Genomic DNA, 20,263 nt, shown 5'->3' on the forward strand with positions numbered 1-20,263 from the left:
TGTTTTGGCTGCCGCTGCTTCTGCCACGGTTTGTTTTTTTCCTTTTTCATTTTTTTTTGGTTTCACATTTTGCCTGCCCCCTTTTCCCTCCTGCCTCTTTTTTTTTCTTTTTTTTGCCCACCTGCCCACCTACCACCACCAACACCACCAACTTGCAGAAAAACCCTCGGTCCGGCGAGAACTTTGACCCGGCGTTCACACAGGCCAAGCTGACCTTGAGCCCCGGCGACCCGCTGGTCATGCGCAACCTGACGGGAAGCGAGTTTCAGGGCTTTACCTTCGTCAACAGCCAGTTCTGCGGCATTTGCAGCTTCTAACTGCGTCGTCTTGCCCTGCACGCGCTCACTACCACCTGCTCAGTCTTTTTTTTTTAACCCGTGCTACCACTTGCCAGAGGTAGCTGAGGGGACGGGGAGTGGAGGGGGAGTTAGCTGCTTCCTTGGTAGCAGAGGCTACCAAGTTGGCTGCCTTCCGTTTTTTGTTCGGGTTCTTACTACCAATGCCGCAGTGGCCTGCACTGGTATGCACTGCTGCTAAACATTTAAAACTAAACTGACAGCACTTTGCACTGGTCTTAATCTTAAAAAAAAAAGTCGCCACTGTCAGGCACATGGACCCAGAAGCCATCTTGGGCCAGTACACAAGGCCCACCAAGCACTTTGTGAAAGATTGATTGCCTATTAGTTTTGCCTATGTTTTCTGTTGGGGGCCTGACAATAGGTTCATCTTAGATTCTGATGAGAATAAAGGCTACACCAACGCAGTGTATTGGGGGAAGGTCAGTGCAGAGTGTCAGTGAGCTTGTTGGCGAATCAAAGTGTATTGAGAGTTCTGGACGGAGCCGTCAAATTTTCTTCGTGATTGTGTGTGGGTTACTGGGATGGAATCCTTGCAGCAGCTGCTATTGTGGACTGGAGGTACTGAGGGAATGGATTTTTATGTGAAATTCTATGAGAGGGTTTCCACATGCGTCACAGTTGATGCAGCTAGCATGGCCTGCCTTATGCTTTAGCAAATGCAATGAGAGAACACGTATTTTCATGTTTTATCCTTTAATTATGCGCTTGATTGCACCTTTCTCACCTCCTGGAGCTCATGTTTTGTTATTCTAAATGCTTAGAGTGCAAGGTTCGCTATGGTCAGCTGTGAAGTGTGTGGAAGCTTGACAAGTCCTGTATGAAGTCTGTCCTTGTATGGAGGGTGTCTCAAACTGTGGTAAAGTATCCTCTCTTAGCAGCACTGCTGTTTCCCAAACTTCTTTTGTGCGTGTGTGGCAGCATTCCACACTGTGTTCAGACGCCAAAAAACTGCATTAATGATGTGACAGGATGTAAAAATGGTGCTAAACAGTGGCCAATTTGACTCTTTGTGGAGCATATTGTGCATAAACAGCTAGGTGGCAATGCCTTTGCTGCAAAGATGGTTTGTATCCATGCTTGAATCCTTGATGAATGCATATCAGCTGCCAGGAAACTGCTAAGGGCAAACTACTGATTAAACTGTTGAACTATGCAGAAGTGCTGGCCTGCACAGATGTGCTGGTCTTTGCAGCTGTCCACTCTATTTTTAGTTTTGTCAACAATGTGCTAGCTGATAATCGCAGTCTATTAGAATGTGCAGGGTGTCAAGAGTGAAGGTAGACACCTTTGTTGGCAATGCCCTGTTGATCATAAGATGCTCAAGGCATCCATCATTGTAGTAGAGATGAAGTTAATGCTAAACCACTACTCAGAGCGTGCCTCATTTAGCTGCGAACATATGCGGTGCAATGTGATTGAACCCAAAGTACAGTGTGAGGGTAATGCATAATGCAAAGTGTGATCCAAATTTTCAGGTTCTAATTGAAGTCTTTCAATTTAAATGTGGCATATTTGGCTACTGCTATGTTGTGTTCAGTGCTAAAAGGAAGTGGATCATTGAAGATATTTGTGAGCAGACCTGCCGCATCAATTCCTTACCTGACTTTATTTTTTATCAGCAGTGTATACTTCTGGTTGCATGCTATATTGAGCAAATAAGTATTCCACAAATATACTGGGAGGATATGTATTCTTCTTACTCTGGTTGCCAGGGCATCGATAGTGTATGCTTGCTTGAATACAATATCTTTATTAGCTAGCACAACTCCTACACTTGGCTCCTTTGACTGAAGGGTTAGGCTAGTGGATGTGGGCCTGATTCAGCACTGTTTGCAGCGTTGAAGCATTGCAACAGTGAAAGGATGTCAGCATAAAAGAAGAAACAGGACACTGCTGGATGTCAACTAATTTCCCTATGTAACCCTCTTCTGTGTCCCCTTCCTTTGCACTGGTGCAAGGATCCAAATTTGAATCTCCAAATTGTCCACCTTTATGCTTTGATCAGTTCTTCACTGTCACTCCATTAAGGTATTTAGCCCTTTGGTAGCACTGCAGCTCCATCGATCATAGTAAGCGATTAGAGAGGTGCAAACCAGATTCAGGGATGCCCTTCAGGCCACTGGGACCTCGTTGCTTGCCATTTGTGCAGGCTGGTAGTGTGCGCGTAAGGGGTGTGGACCCCCTCTATGTGAATCTCCTTCGCTACTCAATACTCTCTGCCCCCATCCTCTTGGCGGGCACTGGCTGGGAAGCTGTCTCTCCTTCCCAGCTGCGCATCTATAATATCCAGAATCAAGGGCACAATTTTTCTTTTCTAGAATGCACACCCAGAAGAGAACATTCCTTTGATATCTTGTTGTATACGGTTGCCTGTCTAGACGTGTTAATTTGTTGTCTCATCTATTTCCAAATGCTGGCTGTTATATCAATTGTAAGAGCTACATGAGGCATGTTTACCTCGCTGGTGGTTCTGTCCTTTGCAATCTATGAACTGCCACATGTGTAACGGCGCTATGTAAAGGATTATGTTACCAAGACCGAGTTCTCACTTCCCAAAACAAAAAAGAAACGCATTACTGCTCAAGTTTTTAATGTTGTTGCTGTATGACTACTGTACTACGTGTTGAGATTCTTTATGTGCATTAATATATATATACATACACATGTCCGTTAACAAGTGCAATGGTGAGTGTGTGCACCTCTTCGAGAGCTTGCTTTCAGCATAACAACCTTAGAGTTCATTTGATTGTTTTATGACAAATATATCAAATTTTTGTTGCCTCTGAATGTATCTTCAGTTTTCTCTCCTTACCCATAGCCATGCTGAGTAAAATAGGCATATCAGCAGACAAGGACTTTTCTGAATGGAAGCAGTTAATTAAATATCGTTTTGTCGGAGTAAACAAGCTCGAGTTGGCACAGCAACATGAACTACCATTTACGTTATGCATGATAACACAATCAGTTTATATTTATTTTATTTATCTGGTACAGTGTCTTTCAGCATTACAGGTTGAAGAACAAATAGGTTAAGGTTGAATTAGAGGGCATAAATGGAAGTGTGCACAGATGGAACAGTGGACTGTAGGAGGTAGCCTCACGCAAATGCTGTCGGCGCACTGTCGGCAAATGCCATTCAGCATTTTACCATAGGGCAATAGTTAAAATACTCATGAAAAGGAAAGGTCTTACAGCAAGCTTTATAGTTGAATACAAATCTTCACCCCTGCCAAACCTTGCACTGAAAGCTGGTCCACATATGCTACTGCACAATGGGACTGTAATGAGACAATGGATTTGGGAAGCCAAATTCTTGTAAAACCTGAACATGCACAAAAAACTATGCCATTAAAGTGCGAACCATTGTGGCTGTATGCTGCTGAATGAGGTCACATCCTGATCATGGACAGATGACTCAAGCAGTATGAAAGTTTTGCCCCAAATTATGCATAAAATCGCATTTCAACAAGCCATTCATATTGTACTGCCCTAGATATATTAGAACCCACTGATTCACATGAAATAATCCTTTTGTATGTTTGTATAACACTTGAGAATCCATTATCTGGTTAGGTTCTCGTGAAACAGTGTAGTGCTGTAAATGTTTATCTGTCACAGTTACTGTACAAAACACTGTAGAGGTATTGTACAAAACACGAAGCACCACTCACTTTGCAAGCGGTGTTTCGTGTTCTTGTACCTCAAAAGCAGTCGCCGCGCTGTTTTCTGGCTCAATCGTGGCCAGATGCATTTACCGAATTTGAGCAGCGTCACTGCGGTCTAGCTAAGCTAATTGAATATAGGAGTCCAAGGGGCTCCCACTGCAAAGTGAGTAGTATATGGCTGGCATTGAAAAAACAATAGAGGAGGCTCTGTGTAATGATGTTAATCAATACAAAAATGCTGTTAAAATGCTGGCTGAATAGTTTGTGTCTGACTAGTGCATTGTCTAATGTTGCTAATGTCACTAATTTTGATCATCAGGTAATGTTTGAGTAACATTACACATTAGAGTAACACTGATATATTATCCTGATGTTTGATTCACAAGAAGTGCACAAAATAACGCTACCACTTAATTTGTGTCAGCAGTTTTGAAAAACACTCGATATTCGGCAAAGGTGTAGCGAATAGATGCTTTCAAAGTATCAAGATGCCGATTTTTTTGCAGTGCATTAACGCACGTAACTAGCACAAAACATTTCCGTGGCAATCTAGTCAAACGATCAATCATGCACGAAACACTGCACCACAGAAACATTACGAACCGGAAAACACCATCACGTTAAGCACACATACTCATCAGAATGACTTTTCAGCGATCTTTTATATTCCTCACTTGAGGCCCATGTTTTAGAACAACAGACACTCTCCAGTCGAGCGAAGTTGTTTTGTGCATTTTTGAATTTGTAATTGCGAAATTAAAAATACAAGTTAGCACGACCATGTTGCTAATCATCATCATCATCAGCCTTACTACACCCACTGCAGGGCAAAGGCCTCTCCCATGTCTCTCCAATTAACCCTATCCTTTGCCAGCTGCATCCACCCTTTGCCTGCAAACTTCTTAATCTCATCCGCCCACCTAACCTTCTGCCGCCCCCTGCTACGCTTACTTTCTCTTGGAATCCACTCTGTTACCCTTAAGGACCAGCGGTTATCTTGCCTTCGCATTACATGCCCTGCACAAGCCCAATTGTTCCTCTTGATTTCGACTAGGATGTCATTAACCCGTGTTTGTTCCCTCACCCACTCTGCCCGCTTCCGATCTCTTAATGTTATACCTATCATTTTTCTTTCCATGGCTCGCTGCGTTGTCCTTAACTTAAGCTGAACTCTTTTCGTTAGCCTCCACGTTTCTGCCCCGTGCCTTTTATTAGAAAAAGCCATGTTAGTCAGTGCTGCCGTCTTTGTGCGAACATTATGCAAGTGCATTCAGCATGCTAATTCTTAATAAGGCGCTTTCCGAGCCCTATTCATATGTTGCTTCAGGATCCGCCAGTTACACTGCATTCAGGATCGAAGCAGCAGGATTCAAAAACATTACCAGTGCATTATTAACGCTATAGCGTTAAAGGCTTCGTTGTCCAGAAAATAATCCGGCTTCGGCATTGCGAGCGTAAAATCACTGGCATGACTCTGGTAGGTGGTGCCCAGAAAGCAACCTAGGCGGCAGGTTCGTCACCTAGGTCACGTGACCTTGCAGCGTCATCACAACCTGCTCACCAGATAGTGAGCAAACTACCCACCGTGGCAGGCAAAAGTTTTATGATTCGGTCGCTCGGGAAGAGCAACCTGGGCCACACAAGGCCTATCGCAGGGAGCACCTGGCATCGCAGGGCAGTTGGCATCGCTTAACCGCCTCTGCGCCAAGAGGGGTATGAGGGCTCCCAGGGATCTATGAATGTAAAGCAGAAAGTGACCTTCTGCTTATATGGTAATTAACGCTATCGCGTCATACCATTAAGGCTGCCCCTCGTCGTACCCACCTCCAATTTTTTAGCATTGTCAGTTGGCGGGATGTTTGCAGCTAATGTTGGGGCCGTGTATGTCCAAGAACATCATTCTGATATCATTCTGAAACATCATGATACTGTAACTTTGGCAATGCTGCATTAACACCCCATTTTGCTGCTAACCGTTGCATATGGAAGTTGTCACAGGCAATATTAAGACAATGTTCTGCCTTATTTGGGTATGTAAGGTGTAATGATAGGTCCGTTAGATGTGACTTAGGTGACACAAAAGAAAGGGAAATGTAATTAAGAATGGTTGTGAATCAGGCGGAGAGATGCGAGATATCAGAATGTTAACTGGGATAGGGTAGCGATGATTGGGATATATTAGTCATAGCGCAGGTGGGGCACGTGACGTCCCGAGCGAAGATATTCAGCTCTGTACCTCTTCTTAGTGCAAGCTTCCTTCGGCGGTAGCCTCGTGGGCCACTCTCACATGTGTGAAACCCGCTCCCCTCTTGATGTGAATGCTATCACTTTTGACCTGTAAATGCTTGTCAAGAAATGTGAGTAAATGATAAACGCTGTAATGGTCATGAATCTGTATGCATACAAAAAATATTCGCCGCGACGTCTTTCGTTCAATGCTGCGGATGTACTATATAGATAGCATCCGTGCTCAACTTGAGTCCTGCATATACAGCTCGTATGCACCTTCCCAGGGGAAAATTTGCTGCTGGTTTTCTGCTGGGATCCTACTGGTTCCAGTAGTACTGGTTTATTAGCACATTCCCAGCAGCTACTGGAACCATCATCTAATGGGGCCAGTAGGTGCTGGGGCCATTAGCTTCCATACAGCACCGAAACATTACATTTAATTCTGTGTAGATAAATCATTCATGCAATATATCCTTTACCCGACGCAGTGGCTCAGTGGTTAGCGCCCTCGGCTACTGATCCGGAGTTCCCGGGCTCGAACCCGACCGTGGTGGCTGCATTTTTATGGAGGAAAAATGCTAAGGCGCTGTGCGATATTGGTGCACGTTAAAGATCCCCAGGTGGTCGAAATTATTCCGGAGCCCTCCACTACGGCACCTCCTTCTTCCTTTCTTCACTCCCTCCTTTATCCCTTCCCATACGGCGAGGTTCAGGTGTCGGATATATGAGACAGATACTGTGCCATTTCCTTTCCCCATAGACCAATTATTGTAATTATATCCTTTAATTTTCGAATTTTTCTGAAACTTTAAAACAAATAGTAACTTCCTAAACGTTAAGCATGCACAAAAAGAATAAGCAAAAAACGCTCGGAACGAGAGGTAACTGCTAAACTCATCCTGCCGGACCATGCAAATCTACCCACAATAATAATAGTTGGTTTTGGGGGAAAGGAAATGGCACAGTATCTGTCTCATATCCTTGGACACCTGAACTGCGCCGTAAGGGCAGGGATAGAGGAGGGAGTGAAACAAGAAATAATAATAATAATTGGTTTCGGGGGGGAAAGGGAATGGCGCAGGTTGCCGTAGTGGAGGGCTCCGGAATAATTTCGAACACCTGGGGATCTTTATGTGCACTGACCCCAAAGTAGCAGACAAGTACAGCTTTAAACCTCACTTGAAAAGCAGCTAGCAACAGCCCTATAATATACATACTTCCATGTGTAGCCCGTACTCACATTCTAATACCGTATAGGCTCATGCAAATATATATCCCCCCAAGATGGTTGTCCCACAGGTGTTAGTGGGAATGGTTAATAAGCAAAGCTCTCATTAAATTTTGGGACTATTTATTCATTTCTTAGCGCTTACAGTTGAATAGATTTAGCTGCAAGATTCTGTTAGCTGAAGGATATTACCATGCAAAGGAAAAAGGCCTCCGAATAGAACAGCAAAAAGTCCTTATGCTGGAACCAATGAAACCACCAGAAAACCAGTAAGCACCTTGCTGGAACCAGTACAACCAGCAGTAAACCAGTAAGCATCTTGCTGGAACCAGTAAGCACCCTGCTGGAACCAATACAACCAGCAGAAAACCAGTAAGCACCCTGCTAAAACCAGTACAACCAGCAGGAAACCTGCTGGTAGGAAACCTGCTGGTTCCAGCAGAACCAGTGCAAACCAGTAGGTTCCTATCAACAAATTTTCACCTGGGGTGTTCCTGGATTCAACAGATATAAACTTCCACTGGTTACCAGTCCACAAACAGTTGTTTCTACCTCAATCAATGCGTGGACATTTTTCTGAATAAAATAGAGCTCGTTACACCACTTGCGGCGCATAGAACTTGGAACAGGAAAAATTATATCTTCGAGAAAATTGTCTGGAAACTTCGACTTATTGCGCCGAACCATCTGTATAACCTGAAAAGCGCATTTCTCTTAAAAGTACCGATTATTTGAACAGTTACCAATGGGCTTGTCCTACAAAACAATGTAAAACCGGCGCTCGGACAAGACTACGAGAACAGCATCTCGTTTCGACCTTGTGCAACTTATTGACAGTGATGTGGTACCTATAAGTGCAAGGTGGCGGCCTCTAGGTCTTTGCTCATGTTGGTTTATGGTTTATAGGGGTTTAACGTCCCAAAACTGCTCAGGCTATGAGAGACGCCGCTGTGAAGGGCCCCGGAAATATCAACCACCTGGGGTTCTTTAACGTGCACTGACATCACACAGTACATGAGCACCTAGCATATTGCCTTCATCGAAATGAGATCGAACCGGGATCGAACCCGCGTCTTTCGTGTCAGCAGCCAAGCACCATAACCGCTGAGCCACCATGGCGGCCGCTGTTAATGAGGTTGACTCACATGGGTGCCAGAGGAGTGGTGTACTTAATCCGCCTTTTTCACAATACCTGGCGCCCTCTGGGGGGTGGCGAAAATTCGTGTGCTACTGATTGAAAACAAACATACGTGAGAGACGCAGGCGCGATCTTGTTCCACGAGAAGCCAGCTGCGCCTGCGAAGTGGCAAGTGTATAGAGAGAGATAAATACTTGGGGCCTTACCGTTTGATAGCTGGCGCCATCTGTTGCATGCACCTGTCACTAGCATGGACTGCGCATGTGCGCTAGTAATAATAATAATTGGTTTTTTGGGGGAAAGGAAATGGCTCAGTATCTGTCTCGTATATCTTTGGACACCTGAACCGCGCCGTAAGGGAAGGGATAAAGGAGGGAGTGAAAGAAGAAAGGAAGAATAGGTGCCGTAGTGGAGGGCTCCGGAATAATTTCGACCACCTGGGGATCTTTAACGTGCACTGACATCGCACAGCACACGGGCGCCTTAGCGCTTTTCCTCCATAAAAACGCAGCCGCCGCGGTCGGGTTCGAACCCGGGAACTCCGGATCAGTAGTCGAGCGCCCTAACCAGTAGGAGCAGGCCGTTTCAATCAGTGGAGCTGGAGGACAAGAGGCACGCATGCGCAGAGCGTCCCTGTGAAAAAGGCTGATCGGAAGCCATTGCATTGGGCTTGTAGGTTTCATGCTATTGCGAAAAAGTCGGGGTGGGGGGGAGGATAGGTTCTAATTTATCTGAACCTTCGAGAAGCGAAGTGTTTTATGTCAATGAGGGAATTGTAGGCTGGCCGGTCCGAAGAAAAGTGGGCGGGGCAGTTTGCATAGCAGGCGTAGACGTGCTGAAGTAAATTAGGTGTTAAGCTGGGTGGTCAGAACGAAGTGTGGTGGATGGGTGCATTGGTGGGCGTAGTTGGAGTCGGCAACTCTTGCCGAATAGCTGGGCTTGGCCCTGGCATAGAAATATCCACACGTAATTCACCCTCAAATAGTCTTACTGTCTTTCTTGGAAGCGAGAGCATATCAAGCTTTTGAAAGCGTTAGGCATTGTCCTTCAAAGGAGAGGCTGCATGACGCTTCCTTTAAAATCGATGCTGTGGCTCAACACGTAAGTATAGCCAGTATTTTTAGCATTGCCGGACTGCCTTCCGCCATTGCGATGACAGCTACAGCTGCCATGCTTGCCCAGCCACATTCTCTGTACGGTCGTAGTTGCCGTATGTAGTACGTAGTGTGCGTCCCATAGGACGGTGCTGCAGTTCTCAAATAGTTTTAAGACAGGCCTACCTTGGGCCTGTTCATGTGCATTTGGCTACGGGGAACTTGCGCTGAAGTTTGCGGTGCCGATTGCAGCGTCATAACACACTGCCTAGCGAGAAGAGCAAGCAGTTTTGGGTAGTACTCTTAGTACTTTTCCGCGCCGCCTACAGGCGCTTATTGGCGTGAGCCTCCGCGCTCTGTCGAAGGCGCACGTGCCGTGCGTCAGCTATCTGGGCTACGCCGATAGAAGCTAGACAATGAATGCTGTCAGCCAAACGCGGGTATCTAATCGCGCAGAATGTTTTCTCGCGTTTGCAGCGGCCCAAGCGGCTGACAAAAATAGTTTTTAGTCACCGAATGGAACAATTGCAGTGCCACCTTGGCAGCGCAGGTTCCCCATAGACATAGAGGGGTGAACGAGCCTCCAGGCGCAACGGAAATGGGCTTGAGAATGTATAAGTGGCTTCGAAATGGCCGGCCATTCGAAGCCGGCGGATTTTTCAAAGCGAGCATGAGCATCTTTTGCTTTTGTTTTTAGGCCAGAAAGCTCTGGCCGCCTCTGAATTAGCACCATTTATTTATTCATTTCCATTGTGCGTGGTGGCAGTTGAACAGTAGGACACAACGAAATCAGCTTTTTGGTGTGTGACTCCACCAAACAAGCCAGAGGCATCAAAATTCTTCAATTGATAAGAAACGCTTTAACAGCGGACTACTTTTTGCACAAAGAAATTCAGCGTAGCGGTCACTGCAGACTTGACTTGTATCCTACTATAGTGCGAAGAAACGGGTTTCGTTGCCTCTTTTGACGACTATACATTTAGAAAAGAGAAGATTGTTTCCAGACCTGGTGCCTCCTCTAGGGTTAGGTAACAGCGGATACAGTTCCTGTGGTGGCCTAGGGTTGGACATATAAAGACGAGGCGACCGCATCCCCTGCTCCCCTAGCGACAAGGTTTTTACTGAAAAATCGCACTGCTAACCTGTTTTTTTAGAATAAAGTAAAAAAAAATAGCTTCGGTTTAACTACTGCTGAACCTGGTCAGAGAGCGACAGCTGTGGTGTGTCGTGCAAGTAGACGCGGCTTGGCGTCTGTAACGTTGAGTGCATTCTGCACACTGGATAGGCAGCCACCCTGGCAGGTGGCAGTTAAATTAATGATTAATCGCGATAAGTTGGCTCGCAGTGAATCATCATCAGCCTGACTACACCCACTGCAGGGCAAAGGCCTCTCCTATGTCTCTCCGATTAACCCTGTCCTTTGCCAGCTGCATCCACCCTTTGCCTGCAAACTTCTTAATCTCATCCGCCCACCTAACCTTCTGCCGCCTTGGTATCCACTCCGTTACCCTTAAGGACCAGCGGTTATCTTGCCTTCGCATTACATGTCGCACTGAATGCTGTTTCCTATATATTCCCCCCCCCCCCCCCCCCTGACTCACGTCACGACAGTTTCTATCGCGCAACATCACGCGATTGTCACATGACTTCTACCGCCCTCTACAGGTGAATCGAAAGAAGTGGTGCGACACCATGTTGGACCACATTAGGTAATGCCTATAGCGACACTTGACCTCTGGCTCACTTTAAGGTCAACGGCAACGCACGGCGAAATCGGCTGTACCTAGCGCAGTGAAGCTTTCGCTTAAAAAAATACGCATAGTATATGTGGCACCGCCGCCTCACTGAGTTGTGCAAAAATCCGCCTTCGTGCACGCGCCGCTCACGTGCATCAGCCATTTTCCGAACGCATTCCGCCTGATTCGAAACGTGAAAAGGAGGACTTCGAAGCATTTAAGGTATGTTTATCTGTAAAGTCCTTTGCAATAAGGGCTCCCTGGGCGCTGCCATATATAGCTGGCTGGACTGGAGCGTGCACCTCGCGCTAGCAAGGTTTTCAAAGCGGTAGTGGAACCGGTGTCCGACAGCCCAGGAAGGAGGCATTTCGATGTCTCGCCTGATGGGAAAGTCTCTAAGCATAAAAAAATGGCAATGGCTCAGCTTGGCTATGCCAGGATATACGTAGTGAAAGGTACGTTTCTTCGGCTGAGCTTGTTGTGGTCATTGTATGTTTAGCAATGAGTGACATTGGGTATATCTTTCATTCATTCTGCTTGGCAAAGACGAAGGCTGCCCGATGATCTGTAAAGCAGCATGCAGCGGTCTCAATTTTATCTATACAGTATTTCGATTTGCTAGAGCCTCTTTGGTATACAAGGTCTATAGTAGTTCCCCATTGTGTAGTCTGGACGTGAGCCTCCGAAGCTAAATTAAAGTCAAACATTTCTTTCATACACTGACTCGGAGAGCTCTGTTTCCGGCTGAAATCACCCAAAGTCACGCAAAACTGTGAAACCGCGCCGTAGGCTGGTATACACGTGGCAATTACATCAATCGTCTGCTTGACAGATGTTCCCGGCGCCACGTAGACTCCTTGGATGATAATGCCGCTCTCCAGAAGCCGAACACAGCAGGCTTCACCATTATTCACCGTGATCAAAAGGAGACGTCTAACGGCGGTGATACCTTTTTTTCACGTACACACAGACTCCAGCGTTATTTGGTTCAAGCGAACTGCCAGGCGACAACCTCAGGATCTGAAGAGTTAATCTTGTCCATACCGCCGTTTAGCAGCGGCTGGACTCTCCTTCTCAGCATGCATGTCAAACGTCGTGATACAGACATGCACCCACTACATCTCCGCCTTTTATACGCAATGCTGCGCATGCGAAGCGCGGTTCGGGTGATAGAGCTGCGTGCGGCGAGGCGGCGACGCAGGACGCGACGCAGCTGTGGGGTCTTTCTGGTTACCTTGGTATCGGCGCATGCGCACAACTGCTCATCCGAGTGGCGTCACGCTCGACTTCGATGGTGGAGCGGGTGCGCGGCGTCGCCGCGCCTTGCTCTTCTTCGGTTGCCATGGTAACGGCGCATGCGCACAACTGGCCTCTTCCATGCACCACGAAATGCTCGACTGGTAGTCCAGTGTAGCTCTCGCTACAAAATTTGCATACACAATTTAACTCGTGCACACATGAAAACGTTAGTAGTCCGAGAGTGCTTGGCGTGGTAAATAGTGACGAATAACCGCAAGAGACGGTACGGAGGCTGAGGCAGCACGGGGAGGTACTAGCAACTAAATTAAGCAGGTTCAATTTCTACTGCCGCCTTGTGTTGTGTGTCCGTCCTAGCTGTATAATATGCGATTATTCGTCACTCTTATATAAGCTACCTACCTGCCTACAACTACACCCTCCTAAATCACGGTAAGTAATTTTGCGTGGACCAGACAATTTATGAATTCTCTGGTGTGACCGGGCTGGCGATTACACTGCACAGGTTCCAGAGTTTCAGAAACCGAAACCATGTTGTCACTTGTTTTACGGCGTGAACCCTTTACGGAGTGTCCCCGAACAGCCGCGTGGACGAGCTCCGTCCAAACCAGGAGAGAACGAAGAGATGAGCCGCAATGGGGGAAAGAAAGGAGGAAATGATTGGTTATCAGGAAACGAAAGGTGCCGTAACTTCTCACTTCTCGATGGACACCTCAACCGCGTCACAAGTGAAGGGGGAAGGTGGGAGTGACAGAGGCGCCGTAGTGGAGGGCTCCGCAACAATTTCGACCACCAGGAGATCGTTAGCGTGCATTGGTACGGGGAGAAACTGAAGGCATGCTGTCGCGGACAGAGAAGAGATAAAACACTGACCAGGAGAGAAAGCGAGCTAGCAGCTGCACCTGGGAAGCGAAAGGACTCGGTGCGAGGGAGCTCAGCCAAGATTCCCTCTGCCGGCAACCGTGGGAACAAAATAAACCGAAAAACCAGCGATGACGGATGGCACAGCAGCTGCCGTTCTGCAGTGCTATCGGTAATGCGGAGGACTCTCGTCTCGTTCGCGAGGCTCGACGTCGGCGTAGAAGACCCAAGACAAGAGGCAGGACTGAGGAACGTCAGCGAGGAAACGCTCGCAGCAGCGAGAGCGGAGCCGCGGCGACCCCGCGTACAGGGCGGACCTTCAACTTTCGAAACTGTCGTCTCGGACGAGGTTCGTGGTAGAAGGGCCGCGCAGTAGCGAGGGCGTAGGAAGAGTCGGCGTTAATTAAGCAGTCAACTTATCATGCCGGTTGTTTAACGAGGCCGTTGCCTAATTTTGGCAATTTTTTTTTGGTGGGGTGGACTAAAGTCACTTGCGCGGAAACGCTGCACGCATTGTACCATTTTCATCAAATGAGCTTTTCTGTGTCAGTCTGCACTCGCAAAGGTGAATTCTCAAAACGTGCTATTCGCAGAAGCTGGTAAATTGAGAACTAGGTAAATAAAGGAAATTGTTCTGGTCGCCACCTTTCCCCCTTTTAATTCAACCATACTTCTGAGTTCATTCAGCCTTGATTGCGGTCACGGTTGAAGAGAGGTGCCGATAACTGGTAGACTCGCCGGCAAGTGATATTAACTATGGGGCGATGACATCAGTAATTCGGACTTCATGCGTGGGGCGTCAGGGTGGACGGCACTATAGTGGGATACAGCTCAAGTTTGCGGCGAAGCTGCGCGCACATTCAGGACCGCCGAAGGGAATTAATTCCTTCGTAGCAAAAATCAGACCGTTGTTGAAGCTTTTCTTGTTACCTAAAAAAGAACCTAATCCGAGACGAAATTATAAGCTCAAGAGTCCTGACGCCTCGGGCTCAGAGGTCAAATGCGGCAATGTCTGTATTTCCTACCTCATCCTCACCATGAAATTGTTGACCCTCCCGCACTTTCATTTTGGGAAATTTCCTGGCCCTTCCTCGCCCTCACCCTCATTTCTTGGCCTTCCCTCGCCCCATGATTAGCACTGTTAACGTGCGAGTTATTTTTCTTATAACAGATATGTGCCGATGTTACTGAGTCGCACAAGGCGAAAACTATTGTTCAGAGCATCCTCTTGCCATTGTGTCGAGATGCGTGAATCTTGTTTAGCACTGCGAAATTCTCGGCAGCGGAGAATGGTAGTAAGAAATAACAGGGATTATAGTCGTGCTGTAGCCGATCACTGTTAATAGGCGGTTCGGTCTGGTGCTTGTGGCAGTGCCTAAAATGAACTGTGCAGGAAAAATCGCGGCCGTCAAAACCGCAGAAAAATTCTCGCATCCCCTTAAGCAGCGAATCAAAGGAGAATGCTGGGCGAGTTTTTCAAGAAGTTATATCGGCTGCTGGTAGAGTAGGCATTGCCATAAACAATCAGTGCGACCTGCCCACCGTTGTACACTCCATAAGTTTGTAGGGGGCGTAGGGACAAACTACCCCACACCACTTGAGGAAGAACGAAATTCGGACTGCTCACCGGCGACAGGGGTCACGCCTGATTAACCGCTGACCGGAGGCATGGGGCACACACTGCACACACCCCGAGAGAACACATCCCTAGAAAAGCAAGAACAGCGACTACTGAAAAAATTTAGAGGCGATCAATTGGATTGATGGTCAGGTGTTTAAGGGAATATCCCGAGGCGAAGTAGATTTGTAAAGGAGTATTCACCCATTGGCATCCACCCAAGCGCATCCTCGCTGTATAAAGGAAAGCTATACATGATTTCTAGTGAAACAGCGCAACGGCACAAGGCCGTTGCGCTGTTTCACTGGAAATCATGTCAGACCAACGTGCCCATCAGTTATTGTTGTAAAGCTATACAGCTTCCACAGAAACTTCGTAGTTACAGAAATATTCGTCCTGGTCCGGGGTCTGAACCCGCGACCACCACTTCACCAGAGCGCTGTACCAACTGAGCTTGCTAAATGGTAGCCGTCCCGGAAAAATTCGTCCTTGTCTCGGGTTCGAACCCTGGACCAGGAGGAATTTTTCTGTAACTACGAATTTTCTGTGGCAACTGTATAGCTTTCATTTGCAGCCGTAAGGCTGCGCTTGGGTGGATACCAATGATCAATTATTCCCCTATTAGAATGAGATTGATGCGAAGCAAATGCGATAGCATTCTTCTTTCATCGCCAATCTATTCCAGTTCTGATTTTCATTTAGAAATTCGTCTTTTGCCCTAGCGGTTCCTCTTTGTTCTCCCGAGTTTGTCATTTCCGGTTGTTAACATCCCCTGTGGTGATTGGCTGGGTAACTGCAGTACGGCGTCCAGGCGTTCAGATGAGGCTTAATCGTTTCACGGACCCACTCCCTGGCTCGTCGAAGGGGTAGCGTGGTAGGCGCGTAGAGTGGGGTGCCTCGGGGCTCGGAGGGTCAACGCAGCTTGCGCACGCTTGCGGACTGCTTCCGTCCTCTCTTCTGCCGATAACATTGGGCGTTTCTTTTGAACGAGGTATCATTAGGGGGGCCACAAAGGAGAAAACTGGTCGGCGTCTGTGTAAATCCTGCACGTACCAAGCTTGGCAGGTGGCATGTCGTGTTGAAATGGATTTCCCTCCATTCACCTGCCATGGTTGGCGGGTGGCTGGTGGAAAGAGGCAAATCCCCCTGTGCACTAGTAGAGGAGAGAGAAAGCTCGTAAGGCAGCTGCCGCGGGCAGAACCCAAGGGTTGGCTAGTGGGAACAGAGGAAGTTTGGACGCGAGCGGAGGAATACTCAACCTGAGGGAGGTTGCCACAGGAACAATCAGCTGGATGTCCATAGTGGAAGATGGCCTCTCTCCGCCTGCCGCAGTTGGCGGGAGGAAAGTTCTCGCCGGGTCCCGAAAAACAGTTGCCTACCAAGTGGGTGGAAACTGCACTTCGACGGGGAAACGCACGAACTGGCCTGCTGTAAAACTGTATTGGCAGTGCAGATGTGATCATATGCTTTCCTGCAGCGTCCGTCACAGTGACACTTGCGTGCATAGCCGCGTTATTGCCACGGGTAATTATTGTCGGCACGAAGGTTGCCTAAGATCTGTAATGCTATTGCGAGGGCTGCTTTATTTGCTGCAAATTGTTACGCCTATATTCTGGTAAGTCGGATTACTTCACTGGTTTGAATGTGGTGTCCTTGTTGACCGAGCTGTGGCGGCCGCTAATGAGCATGAGGGAGAATGTGTGGCGGATCATTTTGACGCGATGGAGTTAAGGAGCCCTCGTCGCAGAAAATCCGTCGTCGGCGTCGTCATTGACCGTGAGCGAAAAATCCTCGAAAAATCTCCCTGAGAAGCAACTTTCGAAGCAGGTGGACCACCTAGGTCCCGTGACCTTGCGGTGGCATCACAACGTGCCCGCCGGATTGTGCACAAACTGCCCACCGTGGCAGGTGGCAGTTTAATGATTGGTCGCTCGGGGGGACCAACCTGGGTCGCACAAGTCCCACCGGTGGCACCACCTGCCATCCTCGGGACAGTGGCGCATCGCTGAGCCACTGAGCCAGGAGTGGTATGAGGACTCCCAGGGAGTCTATGAATGTAATGTAGAGAATTACCAATTCTGCATATATGGATGCTAACCCACTACGCTATCTCAAGTGTCCTCAAGTGTCCCCACCAGTTTTTTGACGTGGTGTAACGTGTCACATGGTAACAAGTAGCGAATGAGGGTGGCGCCACGTATGGTGTAGTAAGGTTTTGCGCGCGAGAGAGCTGTATTTTTGCGACTCCTCTCCGTGTCGCCTGTGCTTGCGAAACCATGGGTTCGGGGGGTATTTTGCAGCGTAATGGAAACTGTGGTACTTAAATGAGTGGAACTTTGTGGAACTTGGGAGAGGGTTTTCTAGATTAGCCGAGGTTTGGAGTTGGAGTTCCGAATACAGATCGGTCCAGTGGCTGCATCTGTGAGTGATGGCTGCAGGGAGGAGAGCAGTGAATTAAGGGAAGGGGGGTTGGAAGGAGGGGTGGGGGTGATTTGGTGACCCTAATATATGTGTTGATTTTGTGGAAAAGTTTTCGACGCAAAGCATTACGGGTGCACTAGACCGTTGGTGATGCAGTGGCGGAACATCTGCCTGGAATTTGGCGCTATGGATGCGAGGCCAGGTTGAATGGTTGTTCCATGGCCGCTTATCGTTGGCGAGAGCGTGCACTGGCTATTTGAATTAAGTACCCTGACAGCCCAGCGAACATGAAGTAGAGACCAGCAGCTGGTTTTGGTGGAGCGTATATGATGTGAAGAGGTCCCTCGCTTACTCGGAATGTCGTTGTTGGCAAAGTTACGCAAAGCGTCCTGCTCTCTCTTCATGTGTGTATTGATTGCCTGTGTATTATGTTGGTACAGGGCGGCCTGACTGTGATCAATCTGGTCTCGTTATTGCGATGTTTTATTCTTGTTCCCGGTGTGTATACGCGTCATGCAAAGGGTCACTCATGCGTTTGGGCTTAACCTGTCGCTGGTGGTAGTCCTCAGTGGCGACCATATTTCGGGGGGTATTTTGCAGCGTAATGGAAACTGTGGTACTTAAATGAGTGGAACTTTGTGGAACTTGGGAGAGGCTTTTCTAGATTAGCCGAGGTTTGCCGGAATGGCCTCGCTTTGTTGCGAAATGGTAAGCGGTGGGGCTGGACCTTGAAGTGGCTGACACGGATTGTAGAGTATGAAAGAGATAAGCCGAGTGACTAAGTAGAAATGGCTAGTTCTGTTTGTAGCACAATATAGACAAGGGCGGGAGGTAAGCGCTGGTCCGCCTGGCAACGTTTCGACGAGAGAACTTGTCTTGAATTCTATATTATCTGACGTTGTTCGGTTAGCCAACATTTGCATAGCGGCGTCTGTTTGGTTTGGTGAGGTAACTTTAGCAACGCTGCGCAGCTAATTTTCCTTGCGTCTCTGTTCATGAGATCTGACACGAATAAGCATGGGTTGAATTTGATGAATCCGGTTTAGGTTAGCGGCCCATAGTTTTCTGCGGCTTGCCTACTGCCGGAGGAATCATGCGCGTCCCATTGATCCGGGGGAGGGGATGGGGTGATGAGACATCCGTATTCATCTTTTCGCGGAAGCATTTGGGGACGGCCATGAGCGATTCTCTTCAAAGCACTCAAGACTGTACCTGTCACTGGACAAGATCCAGGCTGTTGCTGTCCTGGGGCCCTGCTGTGTAACCTTTCGTTTGGTCGTCACGTCAGTCGTGACGAAAGCAAGGTGGTCTGGAAACAAACGACCATTCACGGTTGGTCTGGTCGCGGCGCTGCCACCGCGTCTAGTCCGGCCGTGTCAGAGGGACCATGTAATCACAGCATTTCCCGAGACGGAAGCAGTGCCGAAAAAGCTAGCCAGACGCTTGAAACGCATATCGTCGTGCTCCATAATTCGTCGGCGTCGGTCCTCCAATACGTCATGAGTACGGGGTGCGTTTATGCGAGAAAGTGGCATCATGAGCGCCTATCTACTAACAGCGTGACGTCACTACCCACGGTATACATCATCGGGAGCACCGACCGGTGAGAGAGTACCTAATACAGTTGAAGATCGTTATAACGAAGCTGGAAGGGCTCGGAGATTACTTCGTTATAGCCGTACGTTCGCTATTGCCGGTGTTGACCGAGCTTCCAAAGGTAATTATCATTCCTTCATTATATCAATTATTTCGTTATAAACCGTTTCGTTATAACGAGCTTCGACTGTTCATTTTGCCTCTCGTAGAACGAGGTTTGTCTGCATAAAGCGGGTATGCCTACGGCCCTTCGCTTTCGCTTAGTACCCGATTTCACACGGTTGTTCCACCCCGAGCTGGGTTCTGGAAAATCGGGTTAATCCCAGTTTCTACCCGAAAATTCATCGTAACATGTAGTTCTTTAGTGAACAGCGTTGAAGTCACCGCACGGCAACTAACAAATCCGTTGCACATTTCTGGAAAGGCGGTTTAAAAAAGCTAGCGATTTGAAACCTATTGTAATGTTTGTTAAGGGTAAGTTTGGGGTAAGTTATAAAGCGCGTGTTTTAGAAGCGAGAACACTGCCATTACATGATCTAACGTTGTATTGGCATCACTGGACGTTTTAAGCGTACCGGAGACGTATTAGCAGAGACGTATACCGGTTGACGGTACGCCTTCTGCGCATGCGCAGTGGCATAGGAGCGGCCAGGCGGGGCCCCTACTTGTGCGCGGCCGCCTGCGCGTCTGGTTAGCCAGTGTAAGACTGCGCTGATACGTCTCCGGTATGCTAAAAACGTCGATTGTAGGCGTTTTTGGCGTAGCCGAGGTGTACTAGCGGAGACGTATACCGGTTCGCCGGACATAGGCTGCGCACGCGCAGTGGCCCCGCCTTGGCGCTCCTATGCCACTGCGCATGCGCAGGTAATACGTCTCCGCTAAGCTAAAACGTTTAATAGAGAGATTTAGCATACCGGAGACGTACTAGCGGAGACGTATACCGGTTTTACGTACGTCTGTTGCGCACGCGCAGTGGTCCAACGCAGCCACGCAATTGTCACTGCGCATGCGCAGCTCGCTTACCTAAAACCGGTATACGTCTCCGCTAAGCTAAAACGTTT

At 48.0% G+C, this 20,263-nt stretch overlaps 1 protein-coding gene across 2 annotated transcripts in view; it reads left to right on the forward strand.

The window, feature by feature from the left end:
• The window catches only part of Pkc53E (Protein C kinase 53E), a 139,615-nt gene that overhangs the window by 107,612 nt on the left and 11,740 nt on the right, over positions 1 to 20,263 (forward strand). Inside the window, exon 11 of one of the 2 annotated variants that reach the window (XM_077634894.1) lies at positions 159 to 3,146. The exons of the other annotated variant lie outside the window; for it this stretch is intronic. Within the exon in view, the coding sequence (XP_077491020.1) occupies positions 159 to 317 (159 nt within the window). The 3' untranslated portion in view covers positions 318 to 3,146. Of the gene's footprint in view, positions 1 to 158; positions 3,147 to 20,263 lie in introns of those variants that run through there. 2 annotated transcript variants of the gene reach the window in all.

This window comes from Amblyomma americanum, chromosome 8, assembly GCF_052857255.1.
Source record: "Amblyomma americanum isolate KBUSLIRL-KWMA chromosome 8, ASM5285725v1, whole genome shotgun sequence".
Lineage (NCBI taxonomy): Eukaryota > Metazoa > Arthropoda > Arachnida > Ixodida > Ixodidae > Amblyomma > Amblyomma americanum.